The 24,322-nt window shown below is 46.9% G+C and overlaps 2 protein-coding genes across 3 annotated transcripts; both read left to right on the forward strand.

The window, feature by feature from the left end:
- Positions 1 to 1,658: 1,658 nt before the first annotated feature.
- On the forward strand, positions 1,659 to 17,768 carry TTC34 (tetratricopeptide repeat domain 34). Of its 2 annotated transcripts, none has more exons than XM_071449046.1 (8): positions 1,659 to 1,842; positions 2,941 to 4,523; positions 4,638 to 4,863; positions 6,452 to 6,644; positions 8,077 to 8,243; positions 8,686 to 8,953; positions 9,895 to 10,109; positions 15,655 to 17,768. In XM_071449046.1, exons 2-8 carry the CDS (start codon positions 2,995 to 2,997, stop codon positions 16,171 to 16,173), a joined length of 3,117 nt encoding a protein of 1,038 aa, XP_071305147.1. In that variant the 5' UTR covers positions 1,659 to 1,842; positions 2,941 to 2,994; the 3' UTR covers positions 16,174 to 17,768. The 2 variants fall into 2 exon arrangements, with proteins under 2 accessions (XP_071305147.1, XP_071305148.1); XM_071449047.1 differs by having other exon boundaries at positions 17,337 to 17,768.
- A 4,076-nt stretch (positions 17,769 to 21,844) lies between these two features.
- On the forward strand, positions 21,845 to 23,382 carry LOC139600548 (uncharacterized). The gene is made up of 2 exons (XM_071448810.1): positions 21,845 to 21,860; positions 22,190 to 23,382. The coding sequence occupies exons 1-2, from the start codon at positions 21,845 to 21,847 to the stop codon at positions 23,380 to 23,382; spliced, it is 1,209 nt and encodes a 402-aa protein (XP_071304911.1).
- The last annotated feature ends 940 nt before the right edge of the window (positions 23,383 to 24,322 follow it).

Here is a 24,322-nt window from a genome sequence, read left to right on the forward strand (position 1 = left end):
CCTGCCCTGTGTTTTTATGACCCTTTTAGGAAAGGAGCTGGTCTTATCTGCCCCACAGGATACACAGCAAATTGTCTGGGAGCTTGAGAAGAACCTCTAAGTCTTTAAGAGACTTTTCTGGTTCCACCTCTAACAACAACAGGTTTAAAAACTCACACTCTCAGGGATCACACCAGGGCAGAATACAGAAATATTCTCTTTTTCCACTGAGCTCCTTAGATGTTGCTCCTCTTGTTCCTTCAAGCTCCAGAGTTAAGAACCTAAATTGATTTAAGTTTGATACACAACATGAAATTGGTTGTGTTTTCCTCACCTGAAGTCAACAAAACAACATTTCATGAGGCTGCTGCCTTTTTTGGCCAAGCACAGCATCCCCTAAACCATCCATGTACAGCAGGGAGCACACAGGATCCTTACCCAAACCAGCCTTTTCCAGCTGGAAATGATGGATGGAGGACAATGCCATCCTCACATACTCTGTATCTACGGGGCAAAACGTGGCTGGAAGCAACTTCCAGCCCACTCAGTCATGCAGCAAAGTCAGATGATGGGTAATGATTTTTGCAGCCTGGACCAGGCTCTGTTGGAGGCTCCAGTCCCAATTTTATTCCCACAAGCTCTGCCTGAGCCTCCAAGGAGGGGCAGAGGCATTTGATCAAGCCAGCTCCCCTTAATGTGATTTCTATTTCAGAACTGCTTCTGTCGTGCCCTTGAGTCTTTTGCTGGCAATATCACCTGTGGCCTGATGTGACAGCAATGCTAAATTATATCTTGATGGCTAATTAGGGTAATTAAAGTGAAAGTAATCAAATCAACGTAATGGGCAAACTCTTAATAAAATGTCAAAAAATCTCTATTCATCATAAAGAGGGTTTTTTTTACTCTTTCAAATGTCAAAGAATGTGGAGAAAGAAAGAGTTGGACTTCAGAGTGGCCCTGGCTTAAAGGGACATCATCAGGCTGAACACTCCCAAAACCAGAGTTGATCTATTGCTAAAAACACTCTAATTGTTAAAAAATAAGGGCTATGATTTAAAAATAAGGGTTATTATTTAAAACATAAGGGTTATTATTTAAAAAGTAGGAGTAGCTATTTAAAAATGAGGTTTACTATTAAAAATAATGTTTATGATTAAAATTCAAGGCTTATTAATAAAAAATAATGTTAAAAGTTTAGGTTGCCTCACAGAGTTTGCTGTTTTGTGTAAGTAATTTCCTCTATCTTGCCCTGCTGAGGGTCATGACCTGGGTTAGTTTCCTGAAGATGATGGGGAACATTTCTCCAAGGTGAGGGGGATCTTTTCCCCAAGGTGATGGGGATCCTTTCCCCAAAGTGATTGGGATCCTATCCCAAAGGTGAGGAGGATCCTTTCCCAAAAGTGATGGGGATCCTTTCCCCAAGGTGAGGAGGATCCTTTCCCCAAAGTGATGGGGATGCTTTCCCCAAGGTGAGGAGAATCCTTTCCCCGAGGTGAGTGGGATCATTTCTGTCAGATGAGGAGGATCATGCCCTGGCCATGCCCTGAGCATCCCTGCCGGTCCCTCGGGATAAGGAGGGAGAAGCTCAGGCACGGTTCCCGTGCCCGTCCCTGCCCCGTGGGACACCGGGACCGGGCAGTGTTTGCGGTCTCCAGGCAACACAGCGCCCGCTCCTGCCCTGTTCTCCCTCCCTCCTTTTCTCCTTCCTTTCCTCCATCCCCCCCGTCCCAGCCCCGTCTCGTCCCCTCTCAGGTATCGGCAGTGTCGGGCTCAGCTGTGCGGGATGAGGGGCAGGAGCCTCGTCCTGTCTGCTGGGTGGAAAAAAACCGATTTTATCCTCCTTCCTCCAGGCCAAGAGAAAAGGTAAGGGGTGGGTGAAGCATCGAGGTGTGGTGGCTCTGTGTCCTCCGTGTCCCCACCAGCGGTGACATTGATGATTAAAAATTTATCAAATGGTTTCCCCAGCCTCGTTCATGGGCAGGGAACACTGACCAAGGGGGTGGGTGCTTTCTCTGTGAACCTCTGTGATGTTTCTCATCATGGCTTTACTCTGTGAACCTCTGTGATATTTCTCATCATGGCTTTACTCCCTCAGAAACCTGGCAGTAACCAAACCCTGGCTTTTCATAGTGCCTGGGTTTTCTGGCATCTGGCATTTGAAAAACTGCTCCCTGCAAATGGAAAAACTTGTGTTCCAGAGCCCCTCATGGCTGATTTTCTGCTAAAATTCTGCTCCATGGTCCCCCATTGCTGATTTGCTCTCAAACCTGTGCTCCACAGCCCCTCACTGATGATTTTCTGTCAAAACTCAGCTCCACAGCACCTCATTGCTGTTTTTCTGCTAAAACTCTGCTTCACAGCCCCTCATTGATTATTTTCTGTTGAAACTCTGCTCCACAGCCCACCATTACTGATTTTCTATCAAACCTCTGCTCCATAGCCCTTCACTGCTGATTTTCTGCTACAGTTCTACTCCACAGCCCCTCACGGTTGATTTTCTGCTAAAACCCAGCTCCACAGCCCCTCTCTGATGATTTTCTGCTAAAATTCTGCACCACAGCCCACCATTACTGATTTTCTGCTCAAACCCTGCTCCACAGCCCCTCACTGATGATTTTTCAGCCAAAATTCTGCTCCTCACCCCCTCACTGCTGATTTCCTGCTCCGGCCCTGCTCCACAGCCCCTGGTTTCTGATTTTCTGCTTAAACCCTGTTCCACAGCCCCTCATTTCTGATTTTCTGCTCAAACCCTGCTTCACAGCCCTTCACTGCTGATTCTCTGACTCCACAGCCCCTCACGGCTGATTTTTGCCTCAAACCCTGCTCCAGAGCCCCTCACTGCTGATTTTCTGCCCCACAGCCCCTGGTTTCTGATTTTCTGCTCAAACCCTGCTCCACATCCCCGCATTTCTGATTTTCTGCCCAAACCCTGTTCCACAGGCCCTCATTTCTGTTTTCCAGGCCCTGGCCATGTCCTGCCCGTGACGCCGCTCAGTGAAGGCCCAAGGCCCGGCCATGTCCCCTGAGGAGCTCGCCGCCCTGCTCTGTGGGGAAGGGGACGAGCGCCTCTCCCTGCAGGAATTTCCAGCAGCCACGGCTTTTTACCTGGCTGCCTTCAGCTGCTGCGCCCCCACAGCAGTGCAGAGAGTGAACTCCATGGCCCACGGGCTCTGGGAGAGAGTGGTGGCCACCTTGGAGGCCTGGTGCCAAGGCAAGGCTCAGATCCCCAAAATCCAGAGCAGGAACTTGGCCGTGGTGTCCCTCAGCGTGGGGATAGCTGCGATTTTCCTCTCCACCCTCATCCCCAACAACGTGGTGGCCTCAGTGTACGAGCTGGAGGCCCTGCTGAGGCGAGGGTGCTCGGAGGAGGTGGTGAGGAAATGCAATCTCCTGCTGGAGGGTAACCCAAGGGGTTCCATGGAGCTGCTGCTGCTGAGGGCGCTGGCACGGGTGCTCTCAGGGACACAGGCTGGGAAGGGAATCCTGGATTATATCCAAGCCTTTGTGCTGCACCAAACTGAGGCAGCAGCCTACGTGTGCAGCAGGCAAAGGGAGCACCTGCCCCAGGTCATCCAAGCTTTCTCTGATCATCTTTCCACGTGCCAGGGGAAAAGCCCAGGCTGCAGATCCTCGGAGAAGTGGCTGGGTGAGTGCTACAGATTCCTGGCTGCAGTGGCACCGGGGCACGCCTGGGTGTGCAGGGCACGGGCAGCCCACCTCCGAAAAGCAGGAGAGTTTCAGGAGTGTGTGGCTGTTTGCACCAAGGCCCTTGAGGGATTCTCAGCTGAGAATCTCGGAGGTGAGGACGTTCTGGCTCTGCTCCTGGAACGAGCTGCTGGGTATTTCTTCCTGGGAGGATGCACGCAGGAAATGATGCAGGATTTAGCAGCAGCTTTTGCAGCAGACCCTGCCCGGGCAATGAAAGGCTTTGAAGAGCTTTTCTCACCCTGTGATGCTGAGAAGATCGAGGAGCAGGCCAGAGCTGCCCTGGAGGGGAGGTTTGCATCCTACAGGGAGGCTGTGCGTGCTCGGGCTGAGCTCAGGGGCACCTGTGGCACTGAGCTGCTCCCTCCTGTCATCCAGACAATCCAGCTGCTCCTGCACATCTGCCCAGGGTCCAGCCGGGAGCTCAGGGTCCGGCTGGCAGACTGTCACCTCCTGCAGGGGCACCCCAGGGCTGCCCTGGACATGTGTGAGCAGCTGCTGGCAGCAGAGCAGAGCACGTACCACAACACCCTGCTGGCACTGCGAGGCTTCTGCTCCCTCCATGCCCAGGACCACCACGGAGCCTTGCAGGACTTCCAGAGGGTCATCGAGCACGAGTCCCCACATCCCAGCAGCTGCATCAAAGCCCTGTGTGGGCGTGGGCTGATCCGTATTTCTGGTGGCAGCAATTACTTGACAGCCCTGGATTATATCACAGCTTGCCAGTTAAAGCTGGATGAAACCATCTTCACCATCAAGTCCTATGTGCCATGGAACCAGAGGGGATTGCTGCTGAAGGTCCTCCAGGAGGAAGGACAGATGATGCTCCAGAAGAAGAGGTACCCAGGAGGCAGCTCATTTTCCTTTCAGAAAAAGCAAACAGGGCTGTGCACATCCCTAACCTTGAAGGTGTTTTGTTTTGTTGGCTTTTTTTTTTTTTTTTCCCACTCCAGAGATGCCCCTGGGGTTTTCCAGCTGGCTTCTCTCTTGGTGGAGCTGGACAGCTCTGACGAGGCATCCCAGATCCTGTGTGCTGATGCCCTGTACCAGATGGGCCGTGGGGAAGAAGCCCACGAGATGCTGTCACTGGCCCTCTCCAGAAACCCCCAGAGGGCTCCTGTGCTGGCCAGGCTGGCCCTGCTGCAGCTCAAGAGAGGCTCTGTGTACGATGGCAACCAGGTAAGGAGCACTTGGAAAGCCTCATCCTCAGGGTCGTTCCCTCCTCAGCAGCTGATTTGCCAAATTTGCCCCAGACAGCAGTGAAATTACAGATTAATCCTTGTGTTCAGTGGTTTGGGTGCATTTCCCCTATATAACTAAACTTTGCTGTTAGGAGCTCTCTGAATGGCAGCAGGGAACAGTGAATCTTGGAGCCCACATACAGAACCTCTAGCAGAACTTAAAGATGTAAATAGAGGGCTGATGTTGCCATCAAATCATAGAATCACAGGAATTTGTGTCCAAAAAGGCCACACAAGGACTCCCAGTTAAATCCAGCTCGTTCCTGACGTGATTTTTAATGGCATTTCTCAGCACTTTAACCAGGCAGTCCCTAGGGACAACATTATGGGATTGGGAATGTTCCCTTAGAGAAAAGAAGGCACCTCCCCAGTTATCCTAACAAAGCCTTGGAGAAGGAAGACACAAATTCAGAAACTCCCATATCAGTCTGCAGTTTTCTTTCTCCAATGCTGATAAATTGTGCTGGAAACCCTAAAAGCCATTCCAGCAAAGTTAGTTCTCCTACCCAGGATTACAAAGCTGAATTCCCAGGGTCTGCCATCAGAGGGAACTATTGTATTCTTTTTAAAATGCCATATAAATTCTGCTAACCCATAAGGAGAAAGGTTTTATTGTCAGCACTTCACTACTGCCTATGAAAAATAAAAGTTTGCTGTAATTTGCTGCTTTTAGGATGGCTGTTAATGAAGGATGTGGCTTTATTACAGTGCTCTCTTTGGAAGTTGGATTTCCATCTGCAGCTTCTGCTGCAATTTCTGCATGGAACATCTGAAATTTCTCTTCAAAATACTTTTAGCCCACCTGCCTGTCAGATGCCAATCACTTTTATCTATCAATAAAACAGAGAAAGTTATGAGTTCAAGGGATGTGTCTGGTACATCAGGATAACTTTGTTCTTGTCCAGACTTCTCTGGCTCAGATTTGAATATCCAGTCCCTGCTGAGCACTGTAAAAACCATCTTTTGATTCATTTTCATTGGAAATTATGTTTAAAAAGTGCTTGTTGAGGCAAAGATACCAAAGGTCAGACAGGATTCTTTTCCAGAAGGACAGTACTTTGTGAGTGCTTTTCCCAGATTACCAATAACAACACTAAAAATAACTTACAGCACTTCCCTAATTTTCCATTAATCCAGTGGTTTTGATTTTGCAGTCAAAAGGGTCACTGGAATCCTTGTGTTCCACAGGAACATTCTCTTTTTTGTGCAGTCGTCCTGTATTTATAAAAACACTCCACTGTGCCAATGTGGATGCTGCCCAAAACAAAGCAGGCAGCACCAGGTATTTGCCCAGGATTATTTCCACAGCTGCAGTGGTGGTGAGGAAAGATAAGAATTCCTGTTTTCTCCAACCTGCATTCACAGCAGGGCCAGCTGAGGGGATAAATCAGGGAGATTTGTGATCCTGGGCTGGCTGAAGCTCCAGGGAGAGGTGGGGAAGCTGGGGAAGGACACAAATCTCTCACACACAACCTCACATCCCATTCAACTCTTTCTCTGCTGCCTTTTCCTCTCCCATCCTTAAGCTGCTGAGGAGACTGATCAGAATTGGAGATTCCTCCTGCCTCCTGCCAGTGCTGGACATTTTCCAGGACGAGGACAGAAAGCTGCTGCAGAGGCACTGCCGCTGGCGAGCCCTGGCCATCCTGAAGGGCAAACAGGAGGCTGCTGCCATCAAAGAGGCCATTGCCCACCTGTCCTTTGCCATCCTTGCTGCAGGTAGGACGCCAGGATGCCCGTGGGGATTGGCTCCTAAGGGAAATCATGTGGGTGGGACAGGATGTCCAGATGTCCTCTGTCACCTCCCCGGTGAGGGCTGACACAGCAGGTTCACCTGGGCCAGGAATTTTAAATTTTAAATTTCAAAAATTTTAAATTTCAAAAATTTTAAATTTCAAATTTCAAGGAATTTTATTGGGTTCAGCTCAATTCTACAGGGACATCACCCCCTCTTCTTCACCCAGTGCAAAGGAGTGAATGCAGCCCCTCACACATTTCACCATCCCAGCTTTCCCTCAGGAGAGAGACCAGGCTGACATGGAAATTCTTCTGGCGTGTTCCAAGTAAAACCATGTTTGTATGGAAATCTGCCTTTCACTCTGAGCAAATGTTATGACAGCAGCACTGAAAAGAAGAGAGGCTGGCTGGTGGAAATGGAATAAAAACCCTGTTAATTGCTTGGAGATGGTTCCATTTCACAGCCCGTGCATTCCAGCTTATCAGCTCCCCACCTGCTAGAACAGATGCTTGTTAAGAAATAGATATTGTCTTTAGAGGAGCCAACTGGTAGAGCTCCAGAGTGATAATAACCTTTGGTACAGAAGTTTTGGAGCAAATCAGGAGGGAGAAAAAGCCTCATTACTGCAGAGGAATTGCTTGGAGCCTGTCTGCTGGCTGATCCCTGCAGGCAGCTGCATTTGCTGACCTCCCTATGAAAACATATTTCCAGTGGCACTGATGATTTATCATCCAATATTGGATGCCACAGTTATTGATTGCAACCCTGAGCATATTAAGATCCTTATCAAAATTGCCTTGGAAGGAAGGGATATGTGGATGGCAGGCAGAGAAATGCTCTGCAGGCAGGGAATGGAGGGACCAGGATTTTCTCTGACAACTCTATGTGTTTATTTGGGCAGCACTTGTGTGAAAGCAGAAGAAAAAAAAAAAAAAGAAGAAAAAAAGAAAAAGCAGCTCAGTATCACAAATCCCAGTGCATATTAATTCTGGCAGGGAATTAGTCAGTCCCATCTGGATAACTCATTTATCCAAAACAATGTGTACCTTCCCTGCCCGTGGGAGGGGGCTGGGGACTCTTTAAGGTCCCTTCCAACCCAAACTATTCTGTGATTCTGACCCCACTTTATTAAAACAGCCAAATGGCTTCGTGCCTCCACTCTCACGCAGTCCCAGATCTCCCTCTTAGGGCTTTCTCCTCTCATTCCTGCTGCTCCCACTCCAGCCTGACACAGATTCTTCTTTCCTTTCAACACATAGCAGGAATTCCACTTGCAACAACAATAAAGGAAACTTCCACTTAAGCAAACTCTCATTGTACTTCATCCTGAGGTATCCTCAGGCCAAGTGGAGCTTTTTTGGAGCTTCCTGTGGGTATCCTTGCAGTAACCATGGCTGCATCCCTGTCCTCCAGGTGGTTATGCTGAGGATTGCCTTCTCACCAGGGCACGATGCTATGGGCACCTTGGGCAGATGAAAACTGCAATTTTTGATTTTAATGCTGTCCTGAAGGAGGATCCCAGGAATGCGCAAGCTCTGAGTGGCCGAGGGTTTGTTCACCTCGCTCTGAGGCAGCAGAAGGTACTGTCCATGTGGGGCTTTGCTGGTTTTTCTGAGGGTACTGAACAAAATGAGTGTAAAACATCACAGAATTTGTTGTGGAATCGCTGGAATCAGGAGTTTCTCACAGAATTTGGGCAGTGAAAGGCTCTGGCTTTGGCTGGGTGTATGAACAGCTCATCTGGCTTTGCTGATTTTCTTTCCAAGCCTAGGGAAAGGAGGGGTAAACCTTGGTCATGATTTTCTGTGATAACCCAAGGAGTTTAAAGCACTTTGCAAACACTGATTCAAACCTGCCTTTATGACCTCCTATCAGCTTTGCAAATGGAAAAGCTGCAGCACAAGGACAGGGAAGAGCAGAGTTTCTCCATGGTTCAGCAGAGAACAGAAAGCAGCTGAAAGAACAAATGATCAATACTTAATTATTGCTTCCACTTCTTTCCTTGGTGCTGTTTTTCCACAGGAGGCAGTGCAAGATCTGATCTCAGCACTGAAGGTGGAGGCAGGAGCAGTGATCCCAGCAATCCTGTCCTTGAAGCCTGAAGCCCAAGGGTTGGTCACTGGGTGGCTCCTCCAGCATGGCAGGGCCACTCTCAGCGAGCTCATGGCCACCAAAGATGTCCCAGCAGAAGAAACCCTTGGGGACCTACTCACGATGGCAAAAGCACTGACCAAGATCTGCAGGGCTGCACAACATCACATCTTCTACACTGACGTTCTGATGGCAAATGGTGAGTTCCAGTCCTTCAGCACAGCTGGTCAGGCCTCGTGAGGGAGCAGAAAATGAATAGATGTAAATATTAAATGTCAAGGGTGTTGCTGGATGGTTCTAGATGGTGCTGGACGGTGCTGAATAATGCTGGATGGTGCTGGGTAATGGTGGATGGTGCTGGATGGTACTTCTGAAGAGAAGTTTGGAAACATTCTGGGACAGGGTATTCTTGGGACTTTAACTGGTCAAAGTGACCCCAAGATGTGTTAGAAAGTCTCTTTTCCCAGCCTGGCAGTCAAAGAAGGAGCCAGAATTCTTCAGTTCTTGGTCTCAAGGTTGTTTATTGCTTCTTATCTATAAAATTCTTTCTCCTGACCTGCCAAGCTCCACTCAGCAGGTCAGACAGAGGTACGCTGGCAGCCCTCAGGGCAGTGTTATCTTTTATACTGAAAACTACATGTACAATATTTACAATTCCTTCCCAATACCCATCACCTATGTTAGACAGTGAGCTTCTACTCTAAACCAACCCAAAAGTGCCAACATCATAGCAGAACACGGAGGCCAAGAAGAAGGAGGAGAAAGGCTGGACACACCCAGATTCCTCCATCTTGCCCCCTGAACCCCCATTCCAAAAACCCCAAAAAATCTATTTTTCACCCCGTGACAAACTGATTATTATTCTACTTACACTTTTGTGGCTTGCAAATCCTCATGTAAGGTTGGCAACTTGCTCCATGGGTCATAATCAAAACCACAGGCATCTTGGGCTCTGTGCCCCCTGGCAGAGGTCCTGGCAACCCAGGACAGCCAGAGAGATGCCCTGAATTCTGACAGGGTGTGACATAATTAACGCCTTCAGACGTGGACTGGCTGCCTGACCCCTGCCTCGCTGTGGTTTCTCGGTACCTTTCTCCCCATGGGATGGGTTATGGAGTTTGTGCTGGTGTTCCCCAACAGGAAGGCACCAAGAGGCCCTCAAGCACCTGCAGGAAGCCTTTGGCCACTGTCCTGCTGAGGACACAGCCAGGGCTCGCTTGGCTGTGCTGCAGCTGCAGGGCAGGAACGTGGCAGGAGCAGCTGCCCCTCTCAGCGTCCTGGCCAGGAGAGATGAGAAGGACTTGGCCTTTCTCCTGAACTTTGTAGACACCAAGAAACAGCAGCACCTTGCTCAGGTACAGCCCTTTTATTTGGATCCCACATCTGTGGATTCAGTGGGGAAAGAATTGGGAAGCAAAACTGGGATTCTGCAGGAATTTCTCCCTGCCTTGAGAAGTGCGTGGGGAGAGTTTCAGCAGATGGATAGGGCACAAATTGTCTTTTCAGCCAGGGAGTTGGAGCCAAACTTCTTCCACTGCAGTGACCCTGATCAGTCTCTAGTAATCCATCACTGCCACATCTGAGCACTTGGGATTCCTTTTTGGTCTCCCTAGCACAAGAGCTGGTGATGCCCACACTGAAATTCAGGGGGTGTGAGGGCAGCAGGTAGAGATTTAACAGATCATTGCTAATTGTTGTACTCTGGGGGGTACACGGGGCTCATGGATGGCTCCTGGTGAAGGGAGATTCATGTTTTGTTCATTTTCATGATGAAAAGAGCTGAGTATTTCAATTCAGTGACATTAAATACTTCCACCCTTCTTTTGTGCAACATTTAGGATTTCTAATATGATCTCATTTTTTACAAAATAAAGGCTTTGAGGCTGGTTTTCTTAGCTAAAACTGACACAACAATGCCACAAAGCTCTGATCCCCCCCTCCCAAGTATTTATTATTCAGCATTTTTTCTTGTTTCTCCCCCAAAGTACACCCAGAAAGTATCTCCAATAATAAGACAAGAGAAGGTCAGATTGATGGTGAAGAGTTTTAACACTCAGCCAAGCATCTGCAGTTCTGATTACCCAGAAGCTCTGGATTCTGAGAATCAGTTTGCTTCCTTTTATTCAATTTGTTGCTAGTGTGCACCCTGGTGAGAAGCTATATTGTTATGCTCTCTCCCAGGTTATAAAACAAATAACATGCTGATATCCTTAATGCAGCAAGGGGAGCCCTTGTAATGTATTTGAACAGAACAGCAGGAGGATATAAGTAAACAAGTATTAATTTACCAGTCCCCAGACATGACCCATTACAGAGAAAAGAGCCCCTCTCTTCTAAATAATGTAAAAAGTTCAGTCTTAGGGGGAAGAGTTGGAAGATTTCAGAGGCAATTTGCAATCTTCCACTTTAGAAAGCTGATAAAGGAACAATTGGGACTGTGACTAGGGAGGCCCTAAGGAGGTGTCTGTAAATGAAGACACATTTTAGAGCTGAATTTCCCCTGCTGCCACATCACTCCTTCTGTGGGGGTCTCACAGCCCAGTCCATCCATGCTGCTTCCCTTCTGAGGCAACACAGGAGGAAGAAAAAAACTTGTCAGGAAGAAAAGAAAAATGAAAAGAAAAAAATCAAACTAACATTTGTATCGCTTATACTGCACTGACAAGTGAGAACCCACTGGTGCCACATGTGAGTGAAGCCTTTAAAATGGGAGAGAAACTTACTTCTGTCTCTTTTTGGCAGCTGTGTCTGAAATAAAACCCCTCACTGTGGCTCATTTATCATGAGAGATTGAGACAAGAGGTGTGACCAGGCTGATTCCAAAACTGGAGCCCAATACCAGAGTTGGGAGTTTAAAAAGAAAACATTGCTCCCTTTCATCTCATGCTTATAACTGTTTGAACTCAAGCACCTGGGAGTCTTTAGATGTATTTTGTGACCAGGGGATGAGTGTGTGCTCTCTGGGGTGTGGAAGGAATTGTTTCATCCACCTGCCCAGTGTCTCAAAGGATTTCCCAGCAGCACTTCCTTTTGCCTGTCAGCTTATTCTGGTTTGTGAAAGGAAGATCTCAATAAAAGCAAAGTTTTAAAAGCTTTCATACAGAATTAATGCTAAAATTCCCAATGATGGCCTGGCTTTGCTGGGGTTCCTACCCTGGGAGAGGGAGCTTGCTCTGTTCCTGAATTTCCCAGGTAGGAAAAGAAGAGTTCAGAGTTCACACCCAGTCTCAGCACTCCAGCACAAAAGCATTTCTGCCACATTGTTTTTTGAGAATTTGGAATTACAGGCATTTTTAAAACGTGTCATCATTATCCTGGAGCCAGATCTGAAGAGCTAAAAATAGTTCTCCATAAGCTGAATAGGAAAGGGTGGAGGAAGGAGAGAGCTCCTTGATGTACTCTTTCCCGTTTCATAGAAAACAAAGCCATAAAATTCTCCCATTATTTATAGTGAAAGGGGTCCCATGCTGAGAAGTTTGTAAACAACTGGGAGAGCCCCATGGGAATAGGAATCTGAAAGATTTATTAAGCTGCAAAAGGTCAGAGGAAGGGAGTTTGCTTTGCTGCTCGTGCAGCTTCAACCCTTGGCTTTCCTAAGTCAGGGGTAAATGCACGACTGATTCTCAACCCCTCACACAGATCCTTGGGGCTGCAGCTGCTGTGGAGATCCAGATACCTACAAAACAAAGTCTCCAAAACTGCATGGTCTGTGCCAGAGTTAGGTGAAGTTGCCATTCCACATGGCCTTCATGGCATGTGCAGGTGGAGAAGGAAAGACTTGCTCCAAACTCTCCTGGAAACACCCAACCCTCTCCCAAAGCTCAGAGTTTATCATTCCATCTGCTGGGATTTGCTGCTCAGGGAATGACCCTTGGCCATAAATTCCATGCCCCATAAACTCCTCACTCTTTTTCTTTCTAAGGAATTAAGCCTTGGTCATATCATAAGATTGGTCCCTAGGGGCAGGAACCAAAAAATGCTACAAAAATATGTGTATGTTCAGTCTTTTACACCCAGTGAGGTGAATAGATGGAAAAAAGGGACACAGAGACCTAATCCAGGGATGCAGGGATCCACTCATGGCCCTTTCCAGGTGGCACCTGAATTATTTCAGTCTGAAAGCCAAAATCAAACTTTTAGTGACAACTTGAACTCCAGTTTCCCTGGAATGCACTCCAAGGATTTTCCTGCCCTTCCAGGTCACCTGCAATGAGGCTGATGACAAAAATGCTTCCCAAAGGCCACATGCAGGGAGCAGCTGAACTCAGCCGTGCCATCCTTCTGGCTTCCCTTGCCTTCTCTCCCTGAGCCTGGTTTTCATCTTTATCTCTGTTAGGAGATAACGTGCAAGCTGCTGATTAATCCTTCCCTGTTACACCCCAAAAACATCCCAGCTCAGGCCCCTTAAATCAGGCAGAGCCAAAAGAGAATCCAGAATCCAACTGTCCAACCTTGCTCCATCTGCAAGGGTGAAAGGGAATCCTTTCTTTTCAGATGGGATTTTTCCTCCAAGTGTGGCAGGAAAGGCAGAATCTCGTGGCTTGATGTGGGGACTCTCAGGGAAATGGGAAGAAATGCCACATTGCAATATTGCTCAGTGAATAAATGCAATATTGTGGTGCAATAACCCCAAATGCCCCGGGTTAGAGCACTGAAACCTCCAGCATCAGATTCAGCATTCAGCACAACAACAACAACAACCACTGTGTTTTCTTCTGCCTCTGAGACAACAAATTCACCTTAGAGGCTGAAAATGACAATTTAACTACACAAACACAAGCTATCTTGAGGAACTGCACTGAGTTCCTTGGAACAATGTGATCCAGAACTCTGGAATTTCTAGGGGGGAACAAAAAACACCTTCTCTTGCCAAGATGCTCCTCAGGCAGCTGCAATTCCACCTTGATCCCTTGCTAAATTCCTGCCACTGAGGGGACACTTGGGTCGAGGAGTTGTTTTAAAAACATTTCAAAGGACAAAGCAAATGTGCTGCTCTTTAAATGTACACAGACATCTGAGATGTGTTTGGACAGGCTGCCTGAAAATTTATGGCCAGAATTGTTAAAGCCAGGAGTTGACACTATTTGGGGAGAAGTCCTATGGCTATTTCTCTGCATGGAAGCTGAGAGACTCCTTAATAAATATTATGTCAAGAAAAATAGCAATAGACATATATTTTATATATTTTTATATGTATATAATATTTATTTAGCAATATATATTATATAGAGATATATATTGCTATATATATCTGTTGATATATATATACACATATATATATATAGCAAAATATATATATAATGTGCATTATAATGAAATAACTGGGGCAGAATTCCTCCTAAACCATGAGAAGAAACGAAATTATTTCATGCCACTGCTCTCAGATGAGGTGCTGGGACTTGCCCTGCAGTATTGATTCCTTTCCTGCAGAACCTGTTCTCAGTCCTGGCAGACAGAAATCAATCCTAACCCCAGTCAGCCAAAATAAAAGGGGCACACAAAGAAACTGGAGGACCTGACCTGGCTGTCAGGTGTGGCTACTAAACCAGTGGCTGGGCTAACTGGATTTCTGCATCCACAAGCAGGAGTTACCCCTGAAATGAGGAGGATGCAAATATTTATCCTTTGCTTGAGCCTCAGCTTGTTTGGCCCAGCCTTTTGCAAGCCCTCAGCTGCTGATGGCAGCCTTTATAACCTGAATATTCACTCTGCTGCAGCGCATTAAAAGCTTTATTTATTACCAATAAAAGGGAATAATGAGAAATCCATTTGAGGCAAATACTTCTAATAGACTTTTCTTCATTGACCTCCATGAACCTAAAAATTATGTGGCTCTTTCAGCCTTCTCTATTTTCTTGTTGTTGTTTTTCCCTTCAGATGAGGGCAGAGAGTTCAAATTGCACTCAAGATTAACAACTAGCAAAGCCACCAGTTGGCCTTTTTTTTTTAATTAGTCTTAGGTAAGCTCCAGTAGAGACAAAAATTTCATTTTTAGCTCTTGCATTTGTGGGACAGCACCTGGGGATGTTGGTCCAGGCACCTTTTTGTTCATAATTCCTAAGAAATCTAAACAAATTCAGAAGAAATTCTGTGCAGAAAAAAAGGACTTTAGAAGCTCCTGAGATAGCAGCAAGTTCCCAGTGGGCCAAGAGTTTTATATCCTGGTCATATCATAAGATTTGCCTTGGTCATATCATAAGATTGAATAGACGGGAAAAAGGGACACAGGGACACAATCCAGGGATCCACTCATGGCCCTTTCCAGGTGGCACCTGAATTATTTCAGTCTGAAAGCCAAAATCAAGATTTTAATGACAAGTTGGGCTCCAGTTTCCCTGGAATGCACTCCAAGGATTTTCCTGCCCTTCCAGGTCACCTGCAATGAGGCTGATGACAAAAATGCTTCCCAAAGGCCACATGCAGGGAGCAGCTGAACTCTTATCTGTATGCAAAAATTATTATTTCTACAGCTAGAAGTAATTCCAATATTTGATAAAACAACTAATTAGTGTCTGTGTGTATGACCAGTCCAGACTAGATTTTTTTTCCCCTAATTTTTTCCTCTTTATGTCACTATAGGACATGAAATAACACGAGCGCACATAGCACTGCTCTCAAGGTGAAAAAAGGGAAGTTTATTTTTTAACTCTAACATTTACAGTTTTCTAAAAAAGTGACAGTGGATTGAAGGGTGACAGTGCCACCTCTCCAATGACACTTGGCAAACTAACAATCTATCAAATTTCTTTTCTTCCACAAAAGAATGCAAAACAACAAGTTATTTACAGAAGGTGTGTGAGAAAGTTTGTTACAAGAATGTAAACATCAGAAAGCTTCGAAAATCTTAAAAAATCAGGGCAACGCCTTTATTAACTAACATGGATTACTCTGTCCCCACAGGCAGCAGCCCAGGAAGGGAAGGTGCTGATGAAAGGCCACAACCACCAGCAGGCTCTGGGCTACCACAGCCTGGCTGTGCTGGCCAGCAGGGCCAACCCCAGGTACCTGAGGCACAGAGCTGCCTGCCTGGTGCACCTGAAAAAATATGAAAAAGCTCTGAAAGACATGGAAAAAGTGATCCAAGGGCATGGCTGTAACAGCCCAAAAACACAGGCTGGGGATCACTGCTGCCAGGGCTTCCTGCTGCTGGCCCTGGCTCGGGAGGAGGCAGCAGTGCAGCACTACATGCAAGCCCTGCAGCTGGACGAGCCCCTGGCCCTGGGCACCATCTCTGAGTGCCCTGGCAGGGAATCTTTAACCCAAACTTTTCACAAAATTGCACAATATAATTTTGAAAAGCAGCGTTATGAAGAGGCCTGGAAAATCACAGACTATGGGCTTAAAATTGGTAAAAGTTCTGAGCTCCAGAAGCTGAAAGCAAGACTGAAAAGAGAGGCATCAAGCTGTAGCATACATTGATTTCTCTGTTTGGGGATTTTCCAGTCTGATTGCTTTCTGGGAGGCTGCAAGAATGAAGGAAACATGAGGAAGATAAGAAAGATAAGAAGCTGATGATAAATATGCAACAAACACTGAACATGGAGCAGCAAAACAAAACTGACCAAGACAGCAATGAGGAAAAAAAGCAAATTGCAGCATTCAGGATTCCTTAAAATTATTGTGGATTATGTAAACTCCCCATTGTGAAAAAAGCCTTTTTTCTGGCTAAACAACAAATTCTAACACAGGGGTTCCAGTCCTACTGAAGGAAAACATTCAAATCAATTGCAGCTCATGAATAATAATCATGTATTTCCTAGCTAGCATTTGATGAGCTTTAACACTGTTCAATCAATTGGCCTTATTTTTATGGGCCAGTCAAAAGGATCAGTCAGAAGTAACTCCTGTAAGGTGTTTGTGAAGGCCCTGTCTGTTGGTTATTGGTTACTACTGGAAGGAAAACATGATCCAGATTTTTTTTTTTCAGCTTGCAAATGGAGCCGACAGTTGTTTAAGGATATAATTTAATGCTTGGAAAGAAGCTCTCCCACAGCATCTTGATGCATATTATGGGGAAAAAGCCTCATCAGTGTCACTAGGAATAAAATATAGGAATAAAATATAATTTGAAAGGGTGTGTTACACCCTTCTCCTGCTGCCACACCAAAAACCTCCTTGGGCTAACCCAGAGTGAGGGACCTGACTGGATTTAAACTTGTGTGTGTGACTTTTGCTTTTCAGGTTTTTTAACTCATTTTTAAATTTAGAATAAAAAATCCCCAGCCGGGTTTTTTTTTTTTCCCTCGGTCCTGGTCAGTCTGCGAGGCAACGTTAATCACCAAATTTGGGTGCGGACCATCCAGGGACTGGGGTTTTTGTCAGGCAGGAGGATCTTTTGGAGGCTACCAGGAACCACGTTCCCAAGGACCAATGGCTGCTGGGGTGTAATTTAGCAGTTGTGATGAGAGGGACGGTGAGTTTGTGTGTAAGCTGAAGGGGGTGTTAATGGTAGATGAGTGTTGTTTTTTGTGTGCTTTTGTTGGTTTGGGTTTCCTGTAACAATAAATCAACATGTAATGAAAACAGAAAAAGGTTATCATCTTGTGGTAATGTGTATTGCTCTGTATTGCTCTGTATTGCAGGCTGAGCACAGGGTGAACTCTCTCCTCCTTGCTGTGACACCTGGGCTGGCAGGGATGACACAGTGACCTCGGCCAGCCAATGTTGCCTGTGCCATCACCTGGCACTGACGAGCTTGATGGAAATAATTTTGCTGGGATTTTTCTCCTGAGAAGCCTCAGAACAGAAATGGAACCAGTAACAATCTGCTGGCTGTGGAGTGTGGGCTGGAGATGGTTTAGCAACAGGGGCATCTTGGATTAGTCTCCTGTGCATTGTTTCTACTTGATGACCAATCATGGTCCAGCGGTGTCGGGGCTGTGAGCAGTCCCAGGTTTTTATTATTCATTCCTTTCCAGCTTTCTGATGTCTCCTTGCTCTTTTAGTATAGTTCTAATATCTCATTTTCTTTTAATATAATAGAGATCATAAAATAATATTTCAGCCTTCTGAAAGGTGGAGTCAAGATTCTCGTCTCCTCCCTTGTCCTGGGGACCTTCAAACACCACCACAATCAGCGGCCGAGCGGGTTTGTGCGAGCCTCTCAGGAACCCTCGGCCGGTCCCGAGTCAGCAGAAACTGGGGGGCAGCCCTGACACGGCCGAGAGCGGGGAGACACCCTCTGTGCCCCGAGGGTGCTGAGGGCACCTGGGCTGAGGGGGAGACACCCTCTGTGCCCCGAGGGTGCTGAGGGCACCTGCGCTGGCGGGAGGACACTCTCTGTGCCCCGAGGGTACTGAGGGCACCTGGGCTGGCGGGGAGACACTCTCTGTGTGTGCCCCGAGGGTACTGAGGGCACCTGGGCTGGGGGGAGACACTCTCTGTGTGTGCCCCGAGGGTACTGAGGGCACCTGGGCTGGGGGGAGACACTCTCTGTGCCCTGAGGGTGCTGAGGGCACCTGGGCTGGCAGGGAGACACCCTCTGTGTGTGCCCCGAGGGTATGAGGGCACCTGGGCTGGCAGGGAGACACTCTCTGTGTGTGCCCCGAGGGTACTGAGGGCACCTGGGCTGGGGGGAGACACTCTCTGTGCCCTGAGGGTGCTGAGGGCACCTGGGCTGGTGGGCAGACACTCTCTGTGCCCCGAGGGTACTGAGGGCAGCTGGGCTGGGCACCCGTGCAGCACAAGAGACACCAGAGACATCGGTAGAAGAGAAAGGGCCGACTCTTAGCAGGGTTAATCCAAGGTTTTATTAGGAGTCCCAAAGGAGCTCCTGCACCTCAGGGACCCTCCTGCTGAGAGCCCCGGGAGATGTGCCAAGGTTACATTTAAAGGGAGGTGGAAACCGACAGTAGAGAACACCCTACCAACCATTAAGTGACCCTAAGGGATGGGCACTGGGGGATGGACATACAGGACAGTGTATGGGGCAAGGCTTGGGGGGCTGACCCCTGGCCTCTGGACAATCACTCGACGACTTGGACCAAAACTTCTGCATGGAGGGGATGGGATCTGAGTGATTGACAGAGAGCCAGGGTGGGGGTTTGGGGATGATCTCATCCCAGGAGAGGGATAAGACAGGTTAAGGGAGGGGGGTACAGTTTGGGATAAACCATTTGGGAAAAATATGGAGATACCAAATAAAATTACTTCAAAGTATTACAAAGTATAAAATTGCACTACAGCAGGTCTGGGCAGCACAAAATAAAATAAAATAAAAAGCTTTAAAAATAGAAAAATTAAAAATAAAAATTAAATAAAATTAAAATAACAAAATTAATTTAAAATAAAGGAAGAAGAAAATAAAAACTGTAAAGTGCCATGAAAGTTCCATAAAAGGTAGTGCTGTAATGCAAGACCCTCAAACACCACCAAAATCACCAGCTTGAGTTGGTCTAGGCAGCACCAAACTAAAAAAAAAAAAAAAAAAGCTTTAAAAATGGAAAAATTAAAAATAAAAATTAAATAAAAATAAAAATAAAAAATTAAATAAAAAACTTTAAAAATAGAATAATTTTTTAAAAAAATAAATAAAAGAATAAAATTTAAAAATTAAAATAAAAACCTCAAAAAATAGAATAATTTTAAAAAATTAAATGAAAAATAATATTAAAAAAATAAAATAAAAAGCTTTAAAAATAGAATAATTAAAACTAAAAATTAAATACAAAAAATAAAATTAAAAAATAAAATAAAAAGCTTTGAAAATAGAATAATTAAAAATGAAAATTAAATAAAAAATAAAATTAAAAAATAAAAAAGCTTTAAAATATAAAAATCAAAAATAAAAATTAAATAAAAAATAAAATTAAAAAATAAAAAAAACTTTAAAAATAAAATAATAAAAAATAAAAATTAAATAAAAAATAAAATTTAAAAAATCAAGTAAAAAACTTAAAAAAAGAAAAACTAAAAATAAAAAATAAATAAAAAACAAAATAAAAAGCTTTAAAAATAGAGTAATTTAAAAAACTTAAATGAAAAATAAAATTAAAAAAATAAAAAGCTTTAAAAATAGAATAATTAAAAATAAGAATTAAATAAAAAATAAAATTAGAAAAAAATAAAAACGTTAAAAATATAAAAATTAAAGAAAAAATGAAATAAAAAATAAAATTAAAAAAATAAAAAACATTAAAAACAGAATAAAAAACTAAAAATTAAACAAAAAATAAAATTAAAAAAAACAAATAAAAACCTTAAAAAAAGAAAAATTAAAAAGAAAAAATAAATAAAAAATAAAATTTAAAAAATAAAAACCTTAAAAAATAGAATAATTTAAAAAATTAAATGAAAAATAATATTAAAAAATAAAATAAAAAGCTTTAAAAATAGAATAAAAATTAAATAAAAAATTAAAAAATTAATAAAAAGCTTTAAAAATAGAATTAAAAATAAAAAATAAAAAATAAAATTAGAAAAAAATAAACTTGAAAAATTAAAAATAAAAATTAAATAAATTAAATAAAAAATATAATTATAAAAAAGATAAAAAGCTGTAAAATATAAAAATTAAAAATAAAAATTAAATAAAAAATAAAAAAAAAAAAAACTTTTAAAAAAGGAAAAATTAAAAATAAAAATTAATTAAAAAATAAAATTAAAAAATAAAATAAAAAGCTATAAATTAGAATAATTTTTTAAAAAATTAAATAAAAAAAAAATTAAAAAAATTAAATAAAAAAAACTTAAAAAAGAAAAATTAGAAATAAAAATTGAATAAAAAATAAAATTTAAAAAATAAAATAAAAAGCTTTAAAAATAATAAAAAATAAAAATTAAATAAAAATAAAATTTAAAAAATAAAATAAAAAGCTTTAAAAATTCAAAAATAAAAAAATAATTAAATTTTAAAAATTAATTAAAAAACTTTAAAATGAGAAAAATTAAAAATGAGAAAATTAAATCAAAAAAATAATTAAATTAAATGAAAAACAAAATAAAAACTGTAAAGTGCTGTAAAGTACTGTAAAAGTTCCATAAAGGGTAGTGCCGTAAAGCGGCACTGATGTAAAAATGCCGTAAAAGCGCGACTGTCGTAAAAGGTGCCGTAAAGCACGAGTGCCGCAAACTGTCGTGAAAGGTGCCGTAAAGCGCGGCTGTCGCAAACCTGCCGTAAAGCACGACTGTCGTAAAAGGTGCCGTAAAGCACGACTGCCGCAAAGTGTCGTAAAAGGTGCCGTAAAGCGCAACTGTCGTAAAAGGTGCCGTAAAGCGCGACTGTCGTAAAAGGTGCCGTAAAGCACGGCTGTCGCAAACCTGCCGTAAAGCAAGACTGTCGTAAAAGGTGCCGTAAAGCGCAACTGTCGTAAAAGGTGCCGTAAAGCACGACTGTCGCAAACCTGCCGTAAAGCACGACTGTCGTAAAAGGTGCCGTAAAGCGCAACTGTCGCAAACCTGCCGTAAAGCACGACTGTCGTAAAAGGTGCCGTAAAGCGCGACTGTCGCAAACCTGCCGTAAAGCACGACTGTCGTAAAAGGTGCCGTAAAGCGCAACTGTCGCAAAAGGTGCCGTAAAGCACGACTGCCGCAAACTGTCGTAAAAGCTGCCGTAAAGCAAGACTGTCGTAAAAGGTGCCGTAAAGCGCAACTGTCGTAAAAGGTGCCGTAAAGCACGACTGCCGCAAAGTGTCGTAAAAGGTGCCGTAAAGCACGACTGTCGTAAAAGGTGCCGTAAAGCACGACTGTCGCAAACCTGCCGTAAAGCAACACTGTCGTAAAAGGTGCCGTAAAGCGCGACTGTCGTAAAAGGTGCCGTAAAGCACGACTGTCGTAAAAGGTGCCGTAAAGCACGACTGCCGCAAACTGTCGTAAAAGCTGCCGTAAAGCAAGACTGTCGTAAAAGGTGCCGTAAAGCGCGACTGTCGTAAAAGGTGCCGTAGAGCACGACTGTCGTAAAAGCTGCCGTAAAGCACGACTGTCGTAAAAGCTGCCGTAAAGCAAGACTGTCGTAAAAGGTGCCGTAAAGCGCAACTGTCGCGAAAGGTGCCGTAAAGCGCGACTGTCGTAAAAGGTGCCGTAGAGCACGACTGTCGCAAAAGGTGCCGTAAAGCACGACTGTCGCAAACTGTCGTAAAAGGTGCCGTACAGCATGACTGTCGCAAAAGGTGCCGTAAAGCACGACTGTCGCAAACTGTCGTAAAAGCTGTCGTAAAGCACGACTGTCGTAAAAGGCGCCGTAAAGCGCGACTGTCGTAAAAGGCGCCGTAAAGCGCGACTGCCGTAACGGGTGTCGTGGAGCGCCATTGTCGTAAAGTGCCGTAAAGCGCGACTGTCGCAAAATTGCCATTCTGCCGTTTTTCCCAGAAATTTTGGACACAGGTGTTTTAAGCACTTTTTAATAGTATTTCCCGCCGGGCCATGACTGCCGGAGGGCTGGCCCCAGCTTGCAGGGCGCTGCTTTGAGCTGTGTTTGCCGCACGGGGGGTGCCCGCAGCAGTCGCCCCGCCCCTCCTGCGGGCCCGCCCCTTGCCGCCGCGTGTCTCCAACGGGACCCGCCCCTCACCTCCCCGTCGGACCCCGCAGTCCTGTCCGCCCCTGCCGCCCCGCCCCCTGCTCTCGCGGTCCCGACACCCGCCCCCCCCCGGCGCCTCCCGCCGCTCCCGCCAGCCCCGCCTTTGCCATCCCGTTGGTCCCTGCCGTCCCCGGTACCGCGGGCGCCGTCCCTCAACTCCGCTTTTACGGGCCCGCCCACCAGCGTTACCGCGGCCCCGCCCCCTCCGATTCCGCCGCTTCCCGCCCGTTATCCGCGAGTGCGGCCGCTCCTGCCGCCCCCCCCGGTCCCCCTCGCCCCCTTTACCGACACAGCGGGGCCGGTGCTGGCCCAAGTCCCGCCGCTGCTGCCGCGGCTTTGCAGTTCCCTGCCGCTCCCGGCTCTGCAGTGCCGTGCGCGCCTGGCGCGGCCGCGCGGCGTCCGCAGCGCCCCCTGTGCGCGTTGCCGCGGGAAGCTCTGCCCCCCCCCCCCCCCCCCCCCCGAACCTGCCGTTCAAGCGCGCGCCGCACGCCCCGAGCTGCCCACGGGCCCCGCCGCAGCTCAGACGCCCACGCTGGCCCCGCCCCTGCCGGCGTTTGGGCGCGATCCCCCGGTCCCGGCACGGCACCGCTTGCGCTGGGACCGGGGCGCCCCAGCCACCCCGTGCCGGCGCCGCGCCGCTCCAGCACAGCGTCCCCTCAGCGCCGCCCCTGCCCGCCGGGCCAGCGGGGACCCCGGCTCCCAGCGGCTGCACGCCGCAGTCCAGCCGCCGACAAACCCCCCCCAGCAGAATCCCGCCGCCTCCACGCTGCTCCTCCCGCCGCCCCGGGATCATCTCCCGCCTCCCGCCGCCCCGGGATCATCTCCCGCTGACGAGGCTGCCCCGCCGCCGCCCGTGGTCGCCTTCCCGCTCCTGCCGCCGCCGCTCCATGGCGCGCCGAGCCGCGCCTTCCCCCCCGCGGCCCCCCGCCTCCACGCTGCTCCTCCCGCCGCCCCGGGATCATCTCCCGCCTCCCGCCGCCCCGGCATCATCTCCCGCTGACGAGGCCGCCCCTCCGCCGCCCGTGGTCGCCTTCCCGCTCCTGCCGCCGCCGCTCCACGGCGCGCCGAGCCGCGCCTTCCCCCCCGCGGCCCCCTGCTTCAGAGCTGCCGGATAGCGCGGCTCCGCGGCCGCAGCCGCGTCTCCCATTTCCGCAGCTCCGCCACCGCCCCCCCCCACGCTGACGTAGGGACGTAACCCACGCACGCACATTGCTACAACCCCCCCGCACCCCCACAACCCCGCGATATCACTCCGCGCCGCCTCATCCAACCACAGCGCTGCTTCCGGGATCAGCCGCACGCATGCGCAGTTCTATCTCCACGGCCCCGCCGCCACCCCCCACTGCTTTGGCCGCAGCTGACCGGGACAGCCCGGTCCCGGTTCCGAGCCGCTGCGTGCCGCTGTCCGGCCACTGCCGGCATCCCTGTGCCGGGGCACGCCGCTTCCGCCGCTACCGGGTCGATACACGGCACCACAGCAGGCGAAAACTGCATCGCCTTGCATGTATCCTTCCGCGTCTCCCCCTCTGCCGGATCTCTCTCGGCTGCATCACCGAGAGATTCCTCCGCAGCGCGGGGGGGGACCCTGCACCAGCCACACCTGGTGTGCCTCCGCGTTTTCGCCCTCTGCAACCCTAGCACCGAGTGGGACTGCTTTGTGTCACGATTCGTCCGCCACATCCCCGCACACAAACCGTGCGACGAGGAGGGGGAAGCTGGAATATGACAGCTGCTTTAATAAATACAGGACAGACAGAATTATTTTGCCCCTGCAAATTCCAACCCCCTGATCCCAACACAAAAGAATTTCGAAAAAGGACTGTTCCCAAATAGCTCCAAAGTCCCCCCCAGTGTTTGGGACTGGTTTCTCAACCCAAAATTAAACACTAAACCCTGAAAATTCGATGGCATTAATCCTAAAATTAGAAAACTCACAATAATCTTTTGATAATTTTCACCTAACAGACTGGGATGAAGTCAGAAGCCAGATTTGCAAAGAAGAAAGTCTAAATCCTTTAGCTATGCCTGTGCCATTCAGCCAGCAAGCCGCTGGTC

This window comes from Agelaius tricolor, unplaced genomic scaffold, assembly GCF_023055355.1.
Source record: "Agelaius tricolor isolate 1412-34295 unplaced genomic scaffold, bAgeTri1.0.p SCAF_28, whole genome shotgun sequence".
NCBI classification, from domain to species: domain Eukaryota; kingdom Metazoa; phylum Chordata; class Aves; order Passeriformes; family Icteridae; genus Agelaius; species Agelaius tricolor.

Coding starts and splice junctions, on each gene's coding strand:
- TTC34 (XM_071449046.1), top strand. CDS start 2,995: ATGTCCCCTGAGGAGCTCGCCGCCCTGCTCTGTGGGGAAGGGGACGAG. Junction 4,864..6,451: donor CTGTGTACGATGGCAACCAG/GTAAGGAGCACT, acceptor CCCATCCTTAAG/CTGCTGAGGAGACTGATCAG. Junction 8,244..8,685: donor TCGCTCTGAGGCAGCAGAAG/GTACTGTCCATG, acceptor GTTTTTCCACAG/GAGGCAGTGCAAGATCTGAT.